General features: G+C 42.5%; 1 protein-coding gene across 2 annotated transcripts in view; it reads left to right on the forward strand.

The window, feature by feature from the left end:
* The window catches only part of ptprsb (protein tyrosine phosphatase receptor type Sb), a 60,036-nt gene extending 41,513 nt beyond the window's left edge, over positions 1-18,523 (forward strand). Inside the window, exons 11-36 of one of the 2 annotated variants that reach the window (XM_029525440.1) lie at positions 160-361; positions 1,102-1,238; positions 1,449-1,593; positions 3,660-3,977; positions 4,115-4,308; positions 4,452-4,478; positions 4,751-4,868; positions 5,065-5,727; positions 6,513-6,607; positions 6,843-7,090; positions 7,343-7,430; positions 7,664-7,882; positions 8,701-8,858; positions 10,025-10,137; positions 12,068-12,165; positions 12,438-12,561; positions 13,006-13,181; positions 13,327-13,446; positions 14,155-14,309; positions 14,777-15,062; positions 15,377-15,555; positions 15,920-16,046; positions 16,139-16,264; positions 16,943-17,097; positions 17,215-17,350; positions 18,023-18,523. In XM_029525440.1, coding sequence (XP_029381300.1) covers positions 160-361; positions 1,102-1,238; positions 1,449-1,593; positions 3,660-3,977; positions 4,115-4,308; positions 4,452-4,478; positions 4,751-4,868; positions 5,065-5,727; positions 6,513-6,607; positions 6,843-7,090; positions 7,343-7,430; positions 7,664-7,882; positions 8,701-8,858; positions 10,025-10,137; positions 12,068-12,165; positions 12,438-12,561; positions 13,006-13,181; positions 13,327-13,446; positions 14,155-14,309; positions 14,777-15,062; positions 15,377-15,555; positions 15,920-16,046; positions 16,139-16,264; positions 16,943-17,097; positions 17,215-17,350; positions 18,023-18,091 — 4,476 coding nt within the window. In that variant the 3' untranslated portion in view covers positions 18,092-18,523. Of the gene's footprint in view, positions 1-159; positions 362-1,101; positions 1,239-1,448; positions 1,594-3,659; positions 3,978-4,114; positions 4,309-4,451; positions 4,479-4,750; positions 4,869-5,064; positions 5,728-6,512; positions 6,608-6,836; positions 7,091-7,342; positions 7,431-7,663; positions 7,883-8,700; positions 8,859-9,796; positions 9,809-10,024; positions 10,138-12,067; positions 12,166-12,437; positions 12,562-13,005; positions 13,182-13,326; positions 13,447-14,154; positions 14,310-14,776; positions 15,063-15,376; positions 15,556-15,919; positions 16,047-16,138; positions 16,265-16,942; positions 17,098-17,214; positions 17,351-18,022 lie in introns of both variants that reach the window. The other variant, XM_029525441.1, reaches the window with a different exon arrangement.
* Positions 18,524-23,324: the final 4,801 nt, after the last annotated feature.

The raw sequence follows: 23,324 nt of genomic DNA on the forward strand, positions 1-23,324 counted from the left end.
AAATGGTATTATGTGTTATCGTGCATGCAGGACCGTGAGATTAGATAGAAGATCACGTTATGCAACCAAGTCACCAATGACTTTAATTGCAAGCCCAGATCTCAGAAAACTCTCAGCCTCCCTCTAAACACCTTTTTGCCACTCTCTGCTTCTGGGCAGGTGAAAGGTTATCGTGTGTACTACACCATGGACCCATCCCGGCCTATGAATGAGTGGCAGATTCATAACGTCCAAGACAGCGTGATCACCACCATTCAGAACCTCATAACTTCAGAAACCTACACCATCCAGGTCCTAGCCTTCACCTCTGTAGGAGATGGACCCTTCTCAGACCCGGTCCATGTTAAAGTCATGCCTGGAGGTCAGTGTGCGTGTGTGTGTGCCCATCTGTCAGATGTAAATATATCTTGCTTGCTGAGTAGTTAAGTAGAGCTCCTTAGCTTTTCATGTATAAGTGAACTGCAGCAATTTTTGTAGTCAGTGCCTCGGTGTGGCTCTCATCACTGTGACAGGTGCAGAGAGGATACAGGTTCTATGAGGTAGAAAGATGAATATTTAAAATCTGTGATGGCATTAGCGTTTTAAATTTCTGTTTAGGAGTTACGCCAAGAGATTTCTTGAAAAGGCTTCAGACCTTCCAGTATATGTGAAATACTAGAAAATACAAGGGTTTAGTTATTTATGGGTCAGTAGCTATACATAAAAATAAGGCAGGTGAAGAACAGTTTTGGTACTATAAATAAAAAATATGGAATAAAGAGGAATAAAAAATGGATATGTTATCTCAAGGCATTTTTCAAATAGGAGCGGCCTAGATCATCTGATGATCATATTACTTACAGACATCTGAAAGAATCTGATCTGTGGATACAAATATTGTGTTTGTGAAAAGATCAGTGTTATAGTGTTAGTCTACATAGAGCAGATGCTGTGATAAATTTATTTCTCATGTTGCGGGATCCCATCACTCAGGTTTTCAACTGAATTCAATTCAATTCAATTCTTTTATTGTTATTGCAAGTCAAGCAAACAATGGAGGCGATGTGAAAGACAGAAGAAAAATATTGTAGACATTTTTGTGTGTTTTGCTGTCCCCCTCAGTCCCAGGCCAGCCGGGGAAGTTTAAAGTCGGCAGGGTGACAGACACGAGCATAGAGCTGACCTGGGAACCTGCTTACACCAAGGAGGGAATTGTCAACTACGAACTTCTCTACAAACCTGTCAAGTTTGGCAGTTTGGTAAGACCTCTCATTCTCCTTTTATAAATCTGTCAGCCAAATGGATGTCTTAACAAGACAGGGATAAGAGGAGATATATAAAAAAAAAAAAAAAAAAAAAGAAGTTTAAAAGTTTAACCTCAGCATCTGGAGTCACTGTCTCTGGTGGAGGCTCTCTTTCTCTTTCTTCTCTGCTCTCATCCCACCTCTCATCCTGTCCTCCTCTCACAGGAGAAGCTGACCTTCGGGCCGAGGAATTCTTACACAGTGGAGGGTCTGAAAGCGAACACGGAGTACTCCTTCTCTCTGGCCGCCATCTCAAACAAAGGCATCGGCGCTTTCACTAATGAACTGGTGCAGAGGACGTCACAAGCCAGTACGTCTCAATTTAACTGGGTTTGCACAGTGTGTGCATGCACACAGACACACACACACACACACACACGTTTCCCACAAATTTTAATAGTATTGTATTTCAGTCTTGAACACACATTTCATGCAAATACTTGGTGGTTTATAAACATGTACAGCTCAAAGTGCATTGTCCTGCTGAACCTGGGAACCGTGTCCACATCTCTCCATCTATCTCGTTTATGAAGCAAACTGTCCAACCCACCCCCCCTTCCACATTTCCATCCACATTGAGCCTGTGCCCTTCTTCTTCTGCTCAGCCTCTTGCTTTCTTACGCAGCCAAAACATCATGACAGATGGAGATGGAGCACCGATTAATGTTTCAGTCTTACTTTTCTTCACCTTCCTTTCACTTTTTCCACTCTATCAGTGTCTAATGTCTTGTAAAGGGCGAAACTGTCTGCCACTTATTGGCTAGCAGCCAGTCGTGAGGAGCTTTAAAGGATGTTGGCTGGCCTGCAATGTTGACAGGTAAGTCTGTATTTTATCCACGCTGAGTGCGGATTCTCTCCCTTGTCTCCTTTTTCTACAATTTTTTTTTTTTGTTTGTTTGGTTTTTTTTTTTAAATCTCATGATTACTCAGAGCCAGTAAGAACCAAATAAGTTACAGTATTTTTGCTCTAGCATATCAAGTCATTTCATATCTGCTCTCAAGAACAAAATGCAAAGATAACAGGGAAAATGGTGCAAGGAAAAGAATTGATAAAGTAGTTGTGGTCGAGAAAACGGTCTCGAGTCCTGCAGCTGGTGGTGCTTCGTCTCTTCAGCGGTAAGTTTTTTTTGTGCAGTCACACAACTCTCGACTCAAAGTTTTATTCTGCCTTTTCACAATCGGCTCATTTTTAGAGCATAATGTGCTTAATGCTTGTAGCTGCTCTCAATTCACTCCCAGCTTCCAAAATGTGAGCAAGACAAGGATGTACATCAGAGGAGGTGGCGGGGGGAGGGGTTCAGAAATAGGAAGGTGCAAGATAAGCAGACTATTGCATGCAGCAGAATTTATTTCCCAAGGAGGTTATGTGTGCTTTGTTATCGCCAAGCTTTGGTGCACATCTAGATTGTCCCCCAAGGCTAACAGAACTGTGGCTGTATGGCTGAGTGGATAGATACTTGAACCTGTCAGCTATGACTATTACACTCACACACATATACACATGCAATACTCCCCTGAACTTGCACACAAGCCCAGACACTTCAGCCAAGCTTGTCGTGTTTGTGTGTGTGTGTGTGTGCAGTATAGGTTGAGTTATACCCAGGCCTCATATGTGGTGGCTAAGTTGTGTGAGTATGGGTGTAGTCCTGTGCTCTTGTTTGTTCGAGTAAATGTCCCAGGATACCTTGATTCAATTCTTGTCTCCAGTTTATCTTTCTCGCCTGACTTTCAATATCCACCAGAGTGCCTCCCTCCCTTCTTTTAACCTGTCTTTTCAATCCCTCCAACGCTGCACGATATCTGTTTCAGTTTGTTTTTGCCTCCCTGTGTCAAACCCAAGTGCTCCTCCAAGTCAGCAGTGGAAAATCTCAGACCACTCTATTATCCGGAGGACTCAAGGATTATGGTGTTTTGAAATGTGTATATTTGTCTGTGACCCCGTGCAGTGAGCTGTGCATCCCTCTGTTTGAAAGAATGAGATTATCTGTTCTTCATTCATAAACCTGGATCTTTTCATGTCACTATCTACAGCCAAAACATAAAATATAATCATTGGGTATCAGGTGCACGCACTCCCTGTGCATTATTAAATTGTCGACTCAGGGTCAATACTCTTGTCTCTGGTTTATTTCATTAGGCTGTAAACCTAACAGTATGTTTTTACATGATGTGGTTGTTCTCCTTTTGACTGAGTCATGTTTGTGTTTGTGTTATCTCTTTCAGTTCAGTTTACAGTCGTCTCTCATTGTTTCCTTTTTTATCCTTATCGCCACCCCTTTTACTTGTGTTTCTCCCTTTTCTTGCTTTTTCAATCCCATTCTCTGGGGTCTCTTCCTTAACTTTGCCAAATGCCCTCCTTGCCCTTTGTCCAATCAGAGTCCCCAGCTGCGCCCGAGGATGTATCCTGTGAAAGTGCCAGCTCCACCTCGCTGAAAGTAAGTTGGAGGCCACCTCCAATGGAGGGCCAGAATGGCCATATGGCAGTTTATGAGCTCAGATACCAGAGAGTCTCAGGGGTGGGAGGTGGAGGTCAGGGCCAGGAGGTGAAGGGACTTCCCGTCGCGGCCCAGCAGGGGCAAACAATAGTAGAGGGGCTAGAGAAGTGGAGCTGGTACAACATCACCATGGCAGCATCCACCACAGAGGGGACTGGACTCAGCAGCCTAGCTGTGCTGTGCAGAACCGATGAGGATGGTAAGAATGAGAGCCTGAGATTTCTGACCTAAACAGTATTGAATGATGAGTTGATTATTTACTGGCAAGACTGCTGGTCACTTAATTAAGTCCTCATTTGTGTGTGTGTAAGCGTGTGTATGTGTGTGTGTGTTCAGTTCCCAGTGCAGCTCCTCGTCTGGTAGATATCCAGCCGCTCAATTCCTCAGCACTTCGGGTCACCTGGCGGTCGGTGTTGCCACGGTTACGACAAGGCCAGATTCGAGGCTACCAAGTGCATTTCAGCCCTGCAGAGAGCGGTGAATCGCGCAACCTTCCGCGAATCAAAGACCTCTTATTGGACGAGTCTCAGGTGACATCATAACTGAATATGTAGATGATGAAATTCTATTCATTTATTTTATTATTATAACTTTCTCCCTCCCCTCTTTGCTTCTTTGACTCACTCTCCTCTGTCTCTACTGCCTGCGGGGTGCGACTTGTCTGTGGCACAAGATGGAGGAGGATGACTCGACTCAGTATGTGAGTGGAGACCATCCATCCTCTTCTCATTATAAATGAAGCCACTATTAATACTTACAGCCTTGTGTAATGCACTGGGTGCATTACACAAGCCTTAAGAGTCATAAAATTCTTATTGTTCTACCAGAGATTTGTTTTGATTAGCTGCTGTTATGTAACATTTAAATACTGTTTGCTGATGTATAACAGTAAATAGAGAGTAAAAACACATGTTTACTGTAATGTTTAAAGAAGCAGTTAGCAGTCTTTGGCGTTACATGTCTCCCCCACAGGAACTGATTTTGGGAGGTCTGAAAGCAGAGACGATGTACTCTGTCTCGGTGGCAGCCTACACCACTAAAGGGGATGGAGCGCACAGCAAATCCAAGCTGGTGCAGACTCTAGGGATTGGTAAGCACATGCCAAGTACACAATCAGTTCGCTGGATTTAGTAACATGCTTGAGCATTGATCTTCCAGTAAGCTGCACCAGGAGCAGCAGTGAATAAACTGCTAAATCAATTCTAATTCTTCTTCCATGATATATGTCACATATATATATATATACATATATTGTGATTTTCCCCTGCCTACTGTGTTGTTTGTAGTGCCCGGCCCCCCCTCCCTCTGGTTGCGTCCAGGATCAGGTCCATCAGTGGTGGTGCGGTGGGCTCCTCCGCTGGGGTGCTTTGACTCAGCCTCTGGTACCCGGGGGGCCCAGGTGGAAATCCAAGGCTACCGCCTACAGTTTGGCCTGAAGAATACCACTTTAGACACCACAGTGGATTTCACAAGCCGGGAGAAAAACTTCACCATCAGAAACCTTTCCCCTGGCTCCAACTATATCTTTGCCCTCTCTGCAAAGAGCCGTGCAGGCTATGGTGATGAAGTGCAGCAGGAAATTACAGTTCCTATATTCCCACCTTTGGGATACCCCAAAATATCTGACTTTGTTAATGCCACTTGCTGCTCTCTCCAATTTTCCTGGATGCCCCTTGCCCTTGAGGAGTCCTATGGTGTCATAACAGGGTACACTGTAGCTTACAAAGAGGCTGCAGGCCCCAAACCCTCTATTGAGCCTGGCCCCTCTCCCTCACCTGCCCCCTCAGCTCCCCCACAGCTAATCACGCTGCCAGCAAGTGAATCCAGCTGCATCATCCTCGGTCTCAACCACAGCACAACCTACGAGTTGCAGCTCAGAGCCCACAACAAGGCAGGGCCAGGCCCCTTCAGCCCACCTCTGGTGTGTCAAACCCTGGCCCTGGAAACAGGTAGGGCTGGCCTCAGGCCTTGGGAACACCCTACACCTCATAAGCACTGGTACAGCTTCACTGCTCTCTGCTGCCTCTTACTGTGGATTTTAATCCAAATCAGTGAATTAAATGAAGTCTGGGCCAGATCTTACAGGTCAACCTCTTACGAGTGCAACTCAGAGAAGCTGGGAAACAACAAAGTCAAGGGAGAACGCAAATGTTCCCTTCAGCCTCCTCCACTCCACTCACTTATACCTTCATCACCTTCCCCTCACCACCAGTGGAAGCAGGCTGAATGTTAATGGATGTTTGCTTCAAGAGCACTGCTTATCACAAACCCTCAGGTAAAAGTCAATACAGGACTTGGATATACGGTTTCTATTACACAAGGTAAGTGTTAAGTCTGAAGTCAAGTCAAAACTGACATCAGGTGCTGTATCTACAGGTAAGCTTTTTTTATCTGATAGACCGCCACAGCCACCTTCTCCAAAGCCTTTTGCTGACGTGCTGAATTCAGAGTCAAACAAACACAACCTTACACTGTGAATGTGGCATGACACATTCCTGCAGCCGGTCTGTCTGTTATTTGTACTTATTTGTCTTGCCATCCACTCTCCTCATCGCCTGCCCATCCTCGTACAGTAATCATCATTTATTCTTCCCCCGTAACTGATCTGACTGACGTTTGCCCAACTCCTACAGGTTTGCAGTTGGAAAGTGGAGGAGACCGTGACGTGAATAAAAAGCTTCATCATTAATGACTGTGTTTTTGTTTTTTTTTTTTTCATTTGTTTGCCTCCCAGATGTGCCAAGGAATTTTTCAGTCAATCTGGCCACTCGGACAAGTGTTCTTCTCACCTGGGAGTTTCCAGAGAGCAGTAATCCATATCGCTTCACTGTATGTCCATCAGCTGGTGCATGTGCATGTGTGGTGTCATATATATATATATATATATATATATAGCTTTGACAGTGCAGCAGTGTAGTAGAAATGAATAATTTTGTAAAAGATTTTCATCTAGACTGCCACTAATATCAAGTATTAGTATTAGTATTAGTATTAACATAAACATCCAATATGATATTATCATCAGCTTGCTTTTGACTCATTTTTATCATTTGTCCAGGTGGAGTATAACCGCCAGAAGATGGAGGTAGATGCTCGTCTGAAAAGGGCAGTCATCCCGAACCTTCAGCCCGACACCAACTATGACTTTAAGATCACTGCTCCTGAGGGCAACATGGGAGGCCTTCGCCACCGCATCACTGCCAAGACCTCCCCACCTATTGTCATTCGCCGCCCTGAGATTGACCACACCCGCGAAACGGAAACCACCGTCACCATAATTCTGCCGTCACTGGAGACCCGCACTCCTGTCAAGTAAGACTGGAAGAGTCAGCTGTAGATGTTGTAATTGTTTTTGAAATAGTCGTGGCTTTCATCAAAATACTGCGCTCAGATCAGATAACTGCATTTGGCAAAGGTGCTGGGAACGATGACAACATTGCCTGCCTACCCAGATACCTAAGGTGCAATCTCTGCAGCAGCAAGTTGGCAAGGGAGCATAAAAATAGGTTGCTGTTGCGTGAGTGCAGCTGATTTTGTGTTGTTTGTCCTTTTCTGCTCTCACAGGAATGTGTATGTCGTTGTGGTTCCGCTGAGGAGATCTCGCGGTGTCATCAGACACCTCAAGAGCCCGGATGAAATGGACCTAGAGGAGGTGAGAACCACAACAATGACAGCACCCACTGATATCCGTGCCTGGAAGGAGGAAAAGACCTATAAACACAGACAGACGCACACACACTCCCATCGCGAAGTACTCTTGGCAACACTTTAATTAAATTCTGTGTCAGTGTTTAAACATTAGTCATAGCTACTGTAACATTTAGTTTCTCTTATCTGTGTGTATTCCCTCTATTTCTGTATTTATCTTCTCTCTCCATCTTTTAGCTGTTAAAAGACATCAGTCAAAGGCAGAGGGATTCTCGGCAGCAGAAGCAGGTGGACTTTCGCCGGGCTTACATCACTGCCCGTTTCACACCTGCCACCTTGCCAGCCTTCTTTACCCTGGGGGACCAGCTGGACTATGGAGGCTTTGAGAACCGAGCTCTAGAGCCCGGGCAGGAGTACGTCTTCTTTATCCTGGCTGAGCTGAACTCCACTACTGGGGTATGAAACCTACCGTGTCACATCTATTTTTCCCTCTGCATTTAGAACCACTACCCCGGCTTGTGTTGCTTTCCTGCGGGCTGTCACTGTACATTGGAATCAATATGGCCTCACTGCTAAAACAATAAAGTTCACGTCAGTCAAAGCATTGTAAGCAAAAGGCAATAACCTTTGCGTACTTTCATCACCACTGCTAATAAAGAGTCAGTTTACTGACTGTGGCATGAAAGAGTTATTGTCTGCTGTGGTGCTGGTACATGTATGTGCTTTTGAATTGGTATAGACAGAAATATAGACGCTGAATTAGGATAGATTTTATTTTCTATTTAATGTTTTTTATGAAGAATAGTTTTCGCCCAAGGGATACTCTTCAAAGGTCCCTCAGAAGTAATAAAAAGCAACTTCACTGCAGTTTACATTAATTATGAAAACAATACAAACATTGGTATAGCCAGGTACTTTACTTCAAATCTAATCTCACACACGTATACACATAAAATCAGTCATGTGCAACTCAGTCACAATTACAGAACTGCCAGTTCAGTCAAATGAAATTCACTGCAACAGCTCTACAATTCAACAAATATGTTTTTGTTGAGCAATGGATTCTCCCCTTTTGGTGTTTGGGGGTTCTCTGTTTGAAGAATTATTGTATTGAATGTGAATTAACACTGAGACGTTCACGGCAGGGAGCAGCTTCATTTGCTGGTTATTGTTGTACTGCTGAAAAAGCTTGTTAAGTCCAGTTATCACTAAAATAGACAAACTAAAGCAACGATGCTCCCAGTGTTTCACACAGACTTTTTGTATTTTCCCAGAAAATGTACGTGGCCAGTCCTTACACAGATCCAGTAATTGCCCCAGATTCAGACCCTCAGCCCTTCGACGCAGGTGATGGTCTGATCTGGGTGGTGGGGCCTGTCCTGGCTGTAGTCTTCATCATCTGCATTGTCATCGCTATCCTCCTCTACAAAAAGTGAGTGGGCTCAAGTCCATAAAAACAAAATGTCAAATTTACAACTATTGCTCAGCAGATGAAGCAAATGCCAATGGAGCTTTGATTATTATTCAAAGGCTACAGCTGGCTTTTGTCTAAATATATATATATATATATATTTTTTTTTTTTTTTTTTTTTTTTTTGTTGTCTTAATGTCAATAAATTCTACCATTGCAATGGTCCAACAAGTGTATATATACATTTTGAAACTGATTATTTCCTAAAACAGCTTGTAGTTTGAAGTAAGCACAAGTCCAAGAGGAGTAAATTGCGCAATAGTTGGGAGCCATTACTAAGAGTGGCTTATAATACTGTATATTTGGTGCTGTAATGTGTATTGACAGCAACAATAAGTATGTGGGGCTCATACTTACTGAACTAGATTGCCCATGTTAGTAAATGTGGCAACATAAAAGTGCAGCTTTTATGCAGTCATAGTTTAGTAGTCAACACTGGAAGTGTATGATATATATCTGGTTCTTCAGCCTAGCATCAATTTGTTTACCGCTTTGTTATGGTGGTAAGGATTTGTCAACAATAATTTAAAATTTTTACCAGCCTTTTTCTTGAAGGATACATTAAAATTGTGTTTATTAGGCTTTGTGCTTACACAAAGCCAACAGCTCAGGCTGTTATTACATCTTCCAGAATTGTTCAATGTCCAGCAACCATTGCACCAATGCTCAACTTTCAGCATGATAGTCATCAAATTTGTTCCAATTTCAGAGTTTGCTTTCTCCTCAGACATCTATCAAACAGCCTAAGCCTGTTGTAGGCCTCCAATGTCTGCTGCAAGCCATCACGTGTTTGCATACTGATGCGAACCATTGATTTTTTTCTTTCTAACAAACTGTCTGTTTCCTTCCTTTTTTTCCTCTAATTATTCCGTCCTTTGCTCTTGTTTCACTGGAAGCAGCAAACCTGACAGGTAAGATTAAACCAATGTCAAGCTCTTTGTTCGTTTTAGCCCGCAGCAATTACATGACACCAGAGAACTTGTACAAAGCAATAAAACACCATATCTGTTAATGTGCTATTTACTTAAATCAAGTAGTCATGCTAATGATGAGTCAGTACTGAGTCTGCTTTTCTCTGGTTCTTTGCATATGCTAATTCCTCGCTTGACTCACGGGGGTCTGAGCAGCAAGCGCAAGGATTCTGAACCAGGAACCAAGAGCCTCTTGAGTAATGCAGAGATGATGGCCCATCACCCAACAGACCCTGTGGAGATGAGACGCATCAACTTCCAGACTCCCGGTATGAAGCATGGCACCCAACACACACTTTATATCTGCATAGTCAAATGTACTGATTGCTCTTCATTTGATGATGAAATATTCATGCAGCTAATTTTAACCTCGGCAAGATTATACAGACAAGATTGTGAAAGTACTCCTCCGTATCACATCCAACCTGTACCTGGCATCTTCCAGTCCTTTCTGGGATCAAAATGGCTGCTGCCCAAGTAGTGCAGTCTTTGCTGAGTCACAGCTGAGTCATAACGGTGTGACAAAATTTGATTATCTCCGTTCGCCCACATTTCACATTCCACATGCCACACTGCAGTTATCCCATCGACATAGACACATTTACACATTCCATGTCCGTGAATTCAGTTTAATGATTTATCCAAAGTGTGTGTCACAGGCGGTGGAACAGTGGGCCAGTGGTTAGCACTGTCGTTGCAAGAAGGTTCTGGGTTCTGTGTTTCTGCGTGTGCATGTTTTCCACGTTCCTGCCTGGGTTCTCTCCGAGTACTCCAGCTTCCCCACACAGTCCACGGCCCTGTAATAACCTGCTGACGTGCACACCGCCCTTGCCCAATGTTAGCTGGTAATGGCTCCATTCTCCTGTGACCCTGACGATAAGCTGTATAGATAATGGATGGATGCACGGGGTGAACTGTGATCATTTGTAAAGGCATTGACTTTGCTCTCACCAGCATAACCAAATAAAACCCCGCTGTGAAGTAACTACATGGATTTTGCCATTCCTCACCCCCGCTGAGTAAGATCTAATAACACGGCTGCTTTGGTTGTGGCATCAGGCCAATAATGCTTCGCTTTCACTTCTTCTATTCAATTAAAGGCATGCAAAAAAGACGCAAGCTAAAGGAATTTAATCACTGTTCTCGCAATATCTTTGTTGCTGCAGTTTATAGAAGCTTGCTCGTTGAAAGGTGGGGAAAAAGTGTGTCGATTTTTCAGCACCGTGCGCCACAGTATAAAGGTTTAGACTTTACTTGCTAGGTTATATAAAAGTCAAATGCTGCCATTTTTTATTTAATCGGCAGATAAATGTCTTTTTTTTTTTTTTAAATATATGTATATCTTCCTGGAAAGGAAAATAAAAGTCACAGAATAAAGTGTTTCAGCTCCTTTTTTCAAACATAGCATTTTTTAACTCTCTTGTGGCAGCAACTTTAAGGCTCCCTCCCCATCTACTAAGATTTCTGCCTTTGAAATGCTGTGCAAAGATGAAATTTGTTTTCAACATAACCAGCCAGTGTTATTTGAGGTCATTTTGGTCAGGAGGAGCATTTTGCCGTGCGGGTGCTGCAGCACCAGGTTGCACAAGAAAAAAGCAAGGCTTGTTTTTCACAGATGTAGCAGCAGATTGACATGAATGCTTCTCCTTGAGCACTGAAACACAGTACAATCCAAGAGACATCAAGAATGCATCCTGACATAGGTGTTAAATGGATTGCACTTTAACTTTATGCATAGTTACTTTGATTTATTGGTGTGACTTTGTTTTTTGAATGGAGAATTCTCTCCTCTCTCCTTGGTTTTCATTATAGCTGTGAAAGCTCAGGCCTGCAGGAGGCATAGGTTGCTTTCTTTATGTGTGAGTGTGCGTGTCTGTGTGTGTCTCTGTGTGTGTGTGAGCTCAACCCCCCTAATTAGTGTTCTGTCTCTGTTTGTTTTCTCTGAGTCGTTGCTTCTCTGATCACATAGAAAGCAATTTATCAAAGAAAAGCAATTTACAAACAAACAAGACTCTCCTCACTTTGTCCTCACACATGGATCAAAATTGATTTTCTGCCTCAGCGTGCTCCTTAATGATATGTGATGTTCTGTGATTATATAATTATCTTCACATCTTTGCATATGAGTGATATCAGCCTGCAGTCATTTCAGTCATTCAGTAGGAGTTTGCTTCACCTCTGTACCTTTTTGTCGCTCAGGAATGATGAGCCATCCTCCCATCCCCATCAGCGAGCTGGCCAAGCACATAGAGCTGCTGAAAGCAAACGACAACCTCAGTCTCTCCCAGGAGTACGAGGTGAGAAGCAACTTATTATTCCATCGGAAAATATAGCTAATATCCCGATTGTTTAGAGTTATTAAGTCAGTTAAGCTTCCACCCCATAAAGCAAATCTCATTCAACATTTGCTTCTCTGTGTGCAGACTGTATCCATGATTTATTTAGTGCTGCCATTGATTGCTGCAACTTGTGAACATTACAGTGCACTCTCTTTCCATTACCCTCAAGCGCACAACTTAATATACCACCACTGCTGCTAATATGTGTGTACTTTGCTACCTCTTCCCAGTCCATTGACCCAAGTCAGCAGTTCACCTGGGAACACTCCAACCTGGAGGTCAACAAGCCCAAAAACCGCTACGCCAACGTCATAGCATACGACCACACCAGAGTCATCCTGGCCCCCATAGAAGGTAAAGGACAGGCAGGTTGAAGATGCTTAGAGATTCTAATGGTAGAGTATGAGTGCATTTGTGTTCAGGAGGAGGTGAACACAAAGAAGGGGAGACAGATAAGTGGGAGGGGAGCTGCATGATGAATGAAATCAGAAATTGTAAACAGTGCTCAAGACGGCCTGTGTGCAGTAGCATGACACTGACAAACAGTGCAAGCGCATTCAAGTGCAGCGAGCAGTCCAACAGAACAAGAAGGGGGAGAATTGATTCAATCTGTAGCTCATGAATTTACACCGAAAGAGCCTTGTTTGTTTGTTGTCGTCCGTAGTCACCCAGCAGCCGTCTGTTGGAAGCCGCCGCTGCCAGAAGCAGAAACAGTTCATTAGGCTGTTTGATGTCATTCAGGAAGGTGTCGCTTAGATCGCAGTTCAGCAAGAGCCTCACGAGTGTTTCATTTTGCAGGTATCCTAGGGAGCGACTACATCAATGCCAACTACATTGATGGCTATAGGAAGCAGAATGCCTACATCGCCACACAGGGGCCGCTGGCTGAGACGTTTGGGGATTTCTGGAGGATGGTGTGGGAGCAGCGGGCCGCCTCTGTCGTCATGATGACACGCCTTGAGGAGAAGTCACGAGTGAGTAACTTTACCTACTGACCTATTTTCAAAACACTCATTATCTGGAGTACTGTTATATACCAGCTGCAATGTATAGTTCTAGATGCTGCTTGTTTCACAAATCTGACCAAAAATAATGGGCCCATCTCTCTAACCTGTGTAGATAAAGTGTGATCAGTATTGGCCGAGCCGGGGAACGGAGACATACGGTATGATCCAGGTCACGCTGCTGGACACGATGGAGCTGGCCACCTTCTGCGTTCGCACCTTTTCCCTGCATAAGGTGAATTCTTTCACTCTTTTACCTCAATGCTCCCCCCTTGGCTCACCGCTCTGCCCTCTCTTCCGTTTAATTTACTGTCACACCCACGGAAACCGGCTTTGATCTCTCGAGTTTACAGTTAGGGACGAGGAGCAACTGGAGTAATCATGAATTTCTGCTTGCACTGCGAGAGCCGCACATGTGGATGCTTGGAGGGTAATAGATTAGTCTGGGCTTCATGGAATGCTCAAACCAGGCCAAGCTCCATGTGTCAAACGCTGAGATTTGATCACTGTTGGAGGCAGAGCACTTTCTTATAGCACAGGGCTAATCTAGGAGCATCAGACTGGCGTGTCTCTGTGGCCTACTTTCAAACACAGAAACTAGGCCAACTTTAGTTTCCAAGCATTGCACTGCTTAAAATCATTTTTGCGAAACATCACGTTGGGAGATATGTCTTGGAGTAGAAAATAACGCAAATGAAGTTCTCAGCCAAGGGAGTGCTATTCCTGATTTTTTTCTTTGTTGTTTGTTGGACTGATGTAGGAATATTTATGTTTGTTCAGAGTGTGGTATGTTGTTTTTTTTCATGAACCCATTTGTAAGTTTGTAAGTTCATAAGACACTGGAGATATTTCTCAATAACGTAATGAAAGTAAAGGATTCTCTCGTACAAATGTAATTACAACTTCAGGGTTGTGAAGTCTTTTTTCCTGTTTCTCATGTCAGAGTGGCAGCAGTGAGAGGAGAGAGGTGCGTCAGTTCCAGTTTACAGCCTGGCCAGACCACGGTGTGCCAGAGTATCCCACCCCTTTCCTCAACTTCCTCCGCAGGGTCAAAGCCTGTAACCCCCCTGATGCTGGACCTATCATTGCTCACTGCAGGTACACACACACAGTTATGATGTAGGTAATCAAAACAAAACCACTTCGTTGTTGTTTTACACTTGTGGAAATCAACTTTGAATTTATTTCTCTCCAAGAGTTAGAGGAGCTTTTTCAATTTCAACAGAATATTTTCTTCTCAAAGGCCCCTAGAGTAGTCCTCTTCTAAGAGTTGTATAATCTTCTCATCTGTTGTATGGCTTGGTTGAGATGTGTACAGAAAGTCTGCATGCTGGGAACTCTTATTTGTTCCTTGAGGAGATTCTGGGGACACTAAATGCAAAAAAATAAATACACACTGAGATTCAGATAAAATGGCTGAGAGCACAAAAAGCGCACATATGAATCTGTATCTTTCAGCTCAAAAAAGGAAATACCAATGTCAAACTATTCCCTTGAATAAATTGCCAAAATCCAAATTTTCCCTATCAGTCATCACGCCTCACTTATTCCCTCCTCCCCATCAGTGCTGGAGTTGGACGCACTGGCTGTTTCATTGTCATCGATGCCATGCTGGAGCGTATTCGACACGAGCGAACCGTGGACATCTATGGTCACGTCACTCTGATGCGCTCACAGAGGAACTACATGGTACAAACCGAGGACCAGTACAGCTTCATCCACGAGGCCCTGCTGGAGGCCGTGGCCTGCGGGAACACTGAGGTGGCTGCCAGGAGTCTGTACTCGTACATGCAGAAGCTGTCCAAGGTGGAAAGTGGAGAGCATGTCACTGGGATGGAGCTGGAGTTTAAGGTAAGAAGGAATCTAGGGAAAATCTTTCAACACCCAGAAAATATGATGCATGGTGTATACAATTAAATCCCTAAATTTAGTTTGGAAAGAAGAAGAGAACAAAATGTAAAATAAAGAGATCTGTTAACAAAAGTCTCATTTTGATTAATGCACCCCCAAAATTGGAAATTTTGGAATATAGAATGGAATATGTATGATACCTAGCCAGGCATAAAAAAATATATATCTATGATACTTCATATCTAATAAAATGTATTTGTTTGAATTAAATAAAACTATAGTTACTCATGCACCCTTACTGTCTCTTCGTCCAGCGACTTGCTAACACCAAAGCCCATACGTCCCGATTCGTCACAGCCAACCTGCCTTGCAACAAATTCAAGAACCGGCTGGTCAACATCATGCCCTACGAAACCACCCGCGTCTGCCTCCAGCCAATCAGAGGCCTGGAGGGTTCAGACTACATCAACGCCAGTTACATAGATGGATACAGGTGGGTCTTCCTCCAGCAAACACTAATATGACCCGACCCCCTCATCCTCTTTTGATGGCTGGACGAGTGAGCCACTTGGATGGGTCTTCACTGCAGTGCCCCCACCTGTCATGTCTTGTCACATCTATCATTACTGTATACATGTAATCCCCGTTTGTCTTGCCACGGTTCACTGGCCTCAGTGCCGGTGAAGGGGGGTGGACACTGAAGACCTGATGATTCAGACTTTCAGATTGGTTGCACATACATTCTTTTACTGTTTCTCATCTTGCCTGAAGCCTGTCCCCCTTGTGCTTGACAAAGGAACAAGATAAATATGAACTGGCTTCATATTGTGTGTGTGTGTGCGCGTTTCCGTTTGTAGGCAGCAGAGAGGCTATATCGCCACCCAGGGTCCTCTAGCTGAGACGACTGAGGACTTCTGGAGGATGCTGTGGGAACACAACTCCACTATAGTGGTCATGCTCACTAAACTGAGAGAAATGGGACGGGTAGGGACAAAATGTCTACACACCAATCCCAGCCAATAGCAGCCACGTACGCTATGTGATCAATGTCTCATTTTTCTGCTCTGCTCTCCCAGGAGAAGTGCCACCAGTACTGGCCTGCCGAGCGCTCGGCCAGGTACCAATATTTTGTGGTGGACCCCATGGCGGAGTACAACATGCCTCAGTACATCCTGCGGGAGTTCAAAGTTACAGATGCCAGGGTGAGTTCATGTTGGTGTTGTTTAAAGACCTGCTCTCCTGTTGTGTGTTGTATTTAGACGGCAATGTAACATGGCACTCCTTGACTTTTGTGCTCCACTCTCAATCCATCAGTGCTGTCAGGAAGCAGTGGCGCCAAGCATGTCATATTGATCAGTAGTGTGCGTTGGTTAGTGTGTGTTTTCTATGTGAATGAGTGTGACACAGCAGGTTAGTACTATTGACAAGCCGCCGAGGATTACTCATTCAACCATGCTGTCTCCAGATTCTCTTGACGATGCATTCATGTGAGAGATAGAGAGACCGCGTACATGTGCATGCACATCCGCTCGTGCACATGTGCCACTCATAGATAACTCCAGTTAAGCCTGTCCTGCACTGACGCCACATCAACAGATACGCTATTGATCTCCATTAAAGGGGAGTCGAGAAGGCTGAGCAGAGGAGAAAACATGTAATTGTGTACTGAGTGGCTGACAATAGCAGACACACTGACGTTACAGCTTCAAGTTAACCACAGCCACTGATCCAGGGTCAGATAACAGGAATCATTACAAGGTACAAAGGAGATTACTTTGCAGAGTCTCAGTCTTCATCAAACATCCTGATATTTGGGTTAAGAAGAAAAGCAGATACAGCTCATATTTATGCGTCCTTGTTTTGACTTCCTATTCCTTCAGGATGGCCAGTCTCGAACAGTGCGTCAGTTCCAGTTCACTGATTGGCCAGAGCAAGGGGTGCCCAAATCTGGAGAGGGCTTCATTGATTTCATAGGCCAAGTACACAAAACCAAGGAGCAGTTTGGGCAGGACGGACCAATCAGTGTTCACTGCAGGTATGTTATTGCACAATAAAATTACCTTTTAATTACCCAATAATTGCACTGGGCCTTGCAGGCTCTCTGTGCGCTGCTCTGTAAACAACAGTCAAATGTTTCACTGTATGCCTGCAGTGCCGGCGTGGGGCGGACAGGTGTCTTCATCACTCTGAGTATTGTCCTGGAGAGGATGCGTTACGAAGGGGCAGTGGACATCTTCCAGACAGTCAAAATGCTGCGGACACAGAGACCAGCCATGGTGCAGACTGAGGTAAACACGGCAGAGACATGAGTGTCAAATCACTGCACAGTTACTGCTCGGTAGTAGGGCACATTATTCTTGGCTAAATTAATATTGATAATAAGCTAATATAAAATACATTTTTAATTGAACACTTGAAAAATTATTTGACCTGACCCTGTATGCTAAACAATTTTTCCCAGTTGGGGGATTTGAGAATATAATGAAATATCATACGGACTCATATTCTTGGATATATTTATTATTAATTCCTCCGGATTAGGATTTTCACTTATAATCAAAACATATTTTTTTTAGTTTGACTCAATGTTGTAATTAGAGTAAGATGATGCAATGGGCATTTATATTATTTTCATAATATTTCTATAATATATAGAAATACATTTGCTTTATTTCATTATCGGTTTTAACAAAATGTATTAACTCACAATTTAATTCCAATCCAAAAGTATCCACAGTTGGAAATAAATGCTTACTTTCATCAAACTGCGAAAATGTACAGAACAAGAAAATACATTGCAAGTGCATTTTTTCTGACTGGATTACAAATGTAGTTATGTCATAATTTAATAATTGCCCTTTTACAATACAATTATCATGGGTAATTTAAAAAGACAGCCTAATAGTTGTGGGAAGCCAGCGTTAAATTCATTAAGAATTTCCTGTCTGTGTTTCACGCAGGATGAGTACCAGTTCTGCTACCAGGCTGCTCTGGAGTACCTGGGTAGCTTTGACCACTATGCAACATAAGTGAAGAGGCCCCTATCCATCTTTCTGCTTCGAGGTTCACAAAGAAGTGAAACAAGAGAATGACAGCCTGAAATTACATGAACGTTGAACCTCTTCCGGGAGAGGGATTCCACACCAACAAGGACAAAAAGCAACAACTAAAACAGCAACAAGAAATCTTTGTTTAACTGCACCCACACTCATCAGGACCTCCTATGAGGAGCTGGTAGGTGTGGAGACTATCCATGTGTAATCCATATACTTACCTCAGTGTTCCAGTGTGAAGGACGTATAATACATGTGTGTTGTGGTCAGCTATCTCCATTATGAACCAGTGAAATACAAATGGCTTCTGAACAGGAAATATGATACTATATGTGTATAAAATATATAAAAAAAAGATTAAAAAAAAAAAAAACGACAACATTTAAAACACAAAGAGCCTGGATATTTGCTGCACCCTAAATGGGCTTTTTATCCTCAACTTTGTATCTATTGGTTTGGTGTACTAAAGGGTTGCAAAGTGCAAAGGTGAACATTTCTGTGTGTTTGTGAGTCAAAGCTTCCCACTGCTACCACGGGTAGTTCAGATCATACTTTAAAGCAGACGCCTAGGCTATGCCGCAGCAGAAGCCTACGGTACAGACTCACCACCCTAGGACTGTTGGAGAAGCATGTGGATGCTCGTTTATCCAACGCACAGTGCCAAGAGAAACCATGCAGCGTGAACATGAGCGGTGGCCTACAGGGAGAGATGGCTCCGTCTTTCATCCAGCATTAGCACAAAGTCAGACAAGAGGCCAATCTAAAACGCTGGCCAAGGATCGGTTCACACTCCCCCGGTTGTGTCCTCACGCCATTATAGCTGGCCTCAGAACAGTGATTAGAGTCCATCATAGCCTCAACTGGGTTTAGATTTGTAGCCCGGAGCATCTTTCATTCAACAATGCTTGCTTGCTATTTGCTGTAGTCCTTGTTCATCCTCTAGCTCAGATTCTCTTGATGTCAGTCCCATTGTGTCAGTTCAACAGTGGCTTATTGAAGGAAATGCTAATGAAAGAAATGATCTTCAATCCCATTTCTTTTCTTTTCTTTTCTTTTTTTTTTACTGTCAGCCCGGTTTTGCAGGTTGTTCTGTCTTTTTACTGTATGTCTTTGCCTTACGGTGATTTCTTGTGTTTTAACATGTTGCCTAATACTCATACGTGGTGTGCTAAACTTCTGTTGTCATACAGCATCTTAACTCGAGGATGAAAGTTGCCTCCTTGGTAATCCTCCTCAGAAGCTTACCCACGTGAATTGCACCACTTTGCAGTTAAATTGCGCTGATATTTTACTAATTCAGCCAATGAAAGTTAATAAGAGAAATCCAAAAAAACAATCAGCGCATTGGTCATGATCACCTCTCCCCTCCTCCACCTACATTTAAACCACACTGTACAGAACACCCCAACTTAACTGATTGATGTTTCCCCCTCCATCTAATTCCAGTACAACAGCACAAGTCCTTGATATTGATATACATCTCCTCTTGACTTGTCATATAATCAGAATTGGTCCCACGTGGTGATTGAAGAGCACAGCGATGTTCCAGTGTATCAGACATCTCGGGCGATTTCACAGTTTTGTACATACAGTCTCACTGGAGTCCTATAAAGTACAGTTACATATGTCTGAGCACAAGATATAACATGGGATGTGATGTAGTTCTTCTTGTCGCAAAAAAAGCCTTATTGTTATCGTTCACTTTGTCATATTTATTTCACATAATTTTTTAAAAATATTTATTCTTCTATTTTGTTACTTTTTATGTTTCTTTTTATTGATTTACTTGGGATATCTAGAAACTATAACCTATAAGATGTTGTTTACTTGTTTCTTTTGCAAGCCAATGTTAAAGAATGATATTGTCATATTGTCACTGTTTGGTTTTGTTTTGCTTTGGGTTTGTTTTTTGTTTTTTATTTGTCAGTTTTTGGTGCTTTTTTATTTTGCTTTATTATTATAAAGTATGCCCTCTGTGTAGGGTCTTATTTGATACTGATTACTGATGTCTTAGTTAGAGATGTACATTAGAGGCAGACATAGTTTAAGTTTACAGTGATGCCCTTTTAATGCCCTTCCCCCTCGACCTCCATAGCAACAGCCGTGGTGGGGTGAGAGGTACGACCCACCCAAACGTGATAGGTTTAGGGGCATCAAAGAAATTAGATTTATAGAGCAGACTTATTGATGAAAACCTCTGAAAGTTGTTGTTATTTAGTTTGCTGGAGAGCACATGGTAGCAAGTGTATTTTTGAAAGAGAATGGGTATGACGTACCCAGCTACAAACACCCTCAAAGTTATTGTTTAAACCTGAAATTATTCTGATATGAACTTTATGTGTGGTCCTGAAGTCTTGATAATGTGTGACATATATGAAATATGATATTCCTTCAATTTCTAATGATTATTGTGTCAGGAGAAATGTAAAGGCGCACACACAAAGCATAATCTGAAATGTGTTGAGGGCCAGCTCTGATGATGCCATCCTCCTCACTTATGTACCTGTTCTTTCCTTTCAAACCATGGATGTAGATATTTTATCTTGACTTTGTATTAAAAGCAGGATGATTGGATATACAGCACAATGAACTGCTTGGTTGCTGGTTTTTTTTTTTTTTTTTTTTTTTTTTGGGGGGGGGATGGTTGTCCTTTTTGTGTTGTTCACTTCTCTTCCACTAGATGAGGCCAAAGCAGCCATAAAGTAAAACCTTCTAACGTCACGGTGATGTGCACACAAAACGCCACCTGGAAAATGGTCAGTAGCTTCATTTAAATGCTGCCTTCTTTTCCACAAATGGGTGAAATTTTTTGGAGCCACTTAACTGGAAGGAAATTCGACAGTATCATTACAGTAATATCAGACAAAATATTGTGGATTAACTTTGTGACACGAAATTTGTCACATTTCTCTTCCCTTCAGTTATATTGAAGAGATATATTTGAGTACAGATTTTTTGACATGGGTTATGATGAGGCAGTGACATGATTACAGTTGCACATTGAGGGTTAGGGTTATTTTGGGGTGCACTATCTCTGTTTGTCCAAAGATAACCCAATTGAAACAATAGCTTTTGCACATCCAGTTTTCTATAGATATTATGACTTACTGCATGCTTTTTAGTGAATGGATAATTAAGGTGCTGCTAGGCAAACTTAATCACATCAGGAAAGTTGGCTGATCCCGCTGTTTCCAGTCTGTGAGCCAGCCAAGTTTACTAACTGCTGGGCAGATTATAGAGAGAACTGTATCAATCTCATTGAACTCTTGGCTGGAAATTCAAGTCCAAATCTTTATTTTTTTTTCCCCATAATATCAAACTCCCGATTTAATGCTCTTATATTAACATTCCACGCCTATGACCCAGGCCTAGTGGTCTTTTTCAGCAGATGAAATTAACTGTTTGCTTGCAGTACAGAAAAAACCAAAAAAAGTGAATAAATGAAATGCTGCACAGACAGACTCTAAAAGAACTAGAAGAAGATAAATAGTTTTCTTTGATTAAGTGAATGGTGAAACGTAATTTTAAGCATTTTAGCTTTTTCACTTCTCTAATCTTTATTATCAGAACAGTCACCCATTAACATTTTTGATTGAGACATGTAAAGCATTGTTGATAGTCTGGGTTTTCAGTCCAGCAAGACACACACACCCATGAGGAGATCCAATCTGTTGTGGATGCATCTCTGTCATATCATCGTTATCATAGTTGTGTTGTAATCTTTGACTTTTCAGTCCCACGTGCAGGATATAACTAGTCTTTTGTATGTTCAAAGTTCACATCACAACATCAAGTGCAATATGTTCCTTATCACTGTGGTAGCACTTCCTCATCCTTTAATCTGATACTTCCTTGAATTGGCCCAGAAAACAAGCTTACAAAATGTTTACTGTTCTATCTGTCACGAGATGATTCCTGAATATCTATTTGAGGGTTTTCATGATGTAACTTGTAATATTTCCCTCTTGAGAAGGGCTGAGATTAGCCTACACATGTCCCAACTCGAGTTTTATACTTTAACCTTTTGTTTTTATGCAGATAGCAGAGTTTACTCATCTTCAGCTTCACAGGGTGCCGATTTCCTTGAGTCAACTCATGTTTCTCTGTTCTAACCAGGCAATTAATCCTGAGCAAGATATACAATGTTCATCTAAAAATGCTGCATCACTATGGTGTCACGGTGTGTGTGCAGTATGTCTAATTAAAGTCATCCAGATATTGAAAATATTTCTTCAGGGCCCCTTTAATTATTTTCCCAAACAGTTCTATGAGTAAGGTTATAACTCACATCTTACATTTATCACCCTCAGTTCCTTACAAGCCGAAATACAGTATGAGAAATAAAAAATTCCTTCGCTTCTTCAAATATATTATAGGTGATTTTAAATCTTCACAAAAGCAAATGCTTTTGAGCTGCAAACAGAGGCAAAGGGTGAGTGAGGGAGGCACAGTAAAGCGAAAGTACATCTGGAGGGATAAGTTGTGTTATGACAGAGCAGCATCTGAACACATCATGATGTGACTCTGATTACACAGATTACACAATATGGATTGATGTACATTGTGTCCATATTTAAAATGATTAATCATTTACGGAACGTAATGGGTTTTCTACCTGCTGTGCAAATATGAAAACATGAAAAAAAGAATTCATATAGGGCAGCACAGTGGGATGGTGGTTAGCACTGGTGCCTCAGAGCAAGACTGCCAAGCCTGAAGCCTTTCTGTGCATGTTCTCCCTGTGGCTGCATGGGTTTCCTCTCACAGTCCAAAAACACGCACCTCCAAGTTAATCAGAAACTCTAAACAGCCCGTAGGTGTGAATGATTGTTTGTCTCTGCGATGGACTGGCAGCCTGTCCAGGCTGAATCCACCCTCACCCAGGACATAAACTCAGACTGGCTCCAGCACCTGAAATACTAACAAAGCTTAAACTGACTCTGTTTTTGTGTCATATCGTGCACAAAAGCATACATGTCTTTTTTTAAAATGAATTTTTGTTTCTTCAAGAAACAGAAATGAAGGAATGTCTGCAATGTGGATATGTGAACTATTTCACTTTATGTGCTTTTTCATAGTGAGAGATAGTGATGAAACTGTGTGCAAACCAGTTCTTCGCATAGCTGCTGTTTGTTGTCATATTTTAATCTGTGCTTTTGTCATCTGCTGATGTGGATCAGTGCCGGCTGAGCAGGTTGCAGGGCAGCAG

This window comes from Echeneis naucrates, chromosome 17 (genome assembly GCF_900963305.1).
Source record: "Echeneis naucrates chromosome 17, fEcheNa1.1, whole genome shotgun sequence".
Classification (NCBI taxonomy): Eukaryota; Metazoa; Chordata; class Actinopteri; order Carangiformes; family Echeneidae; genus Echeneis; species Echeneis naucrates.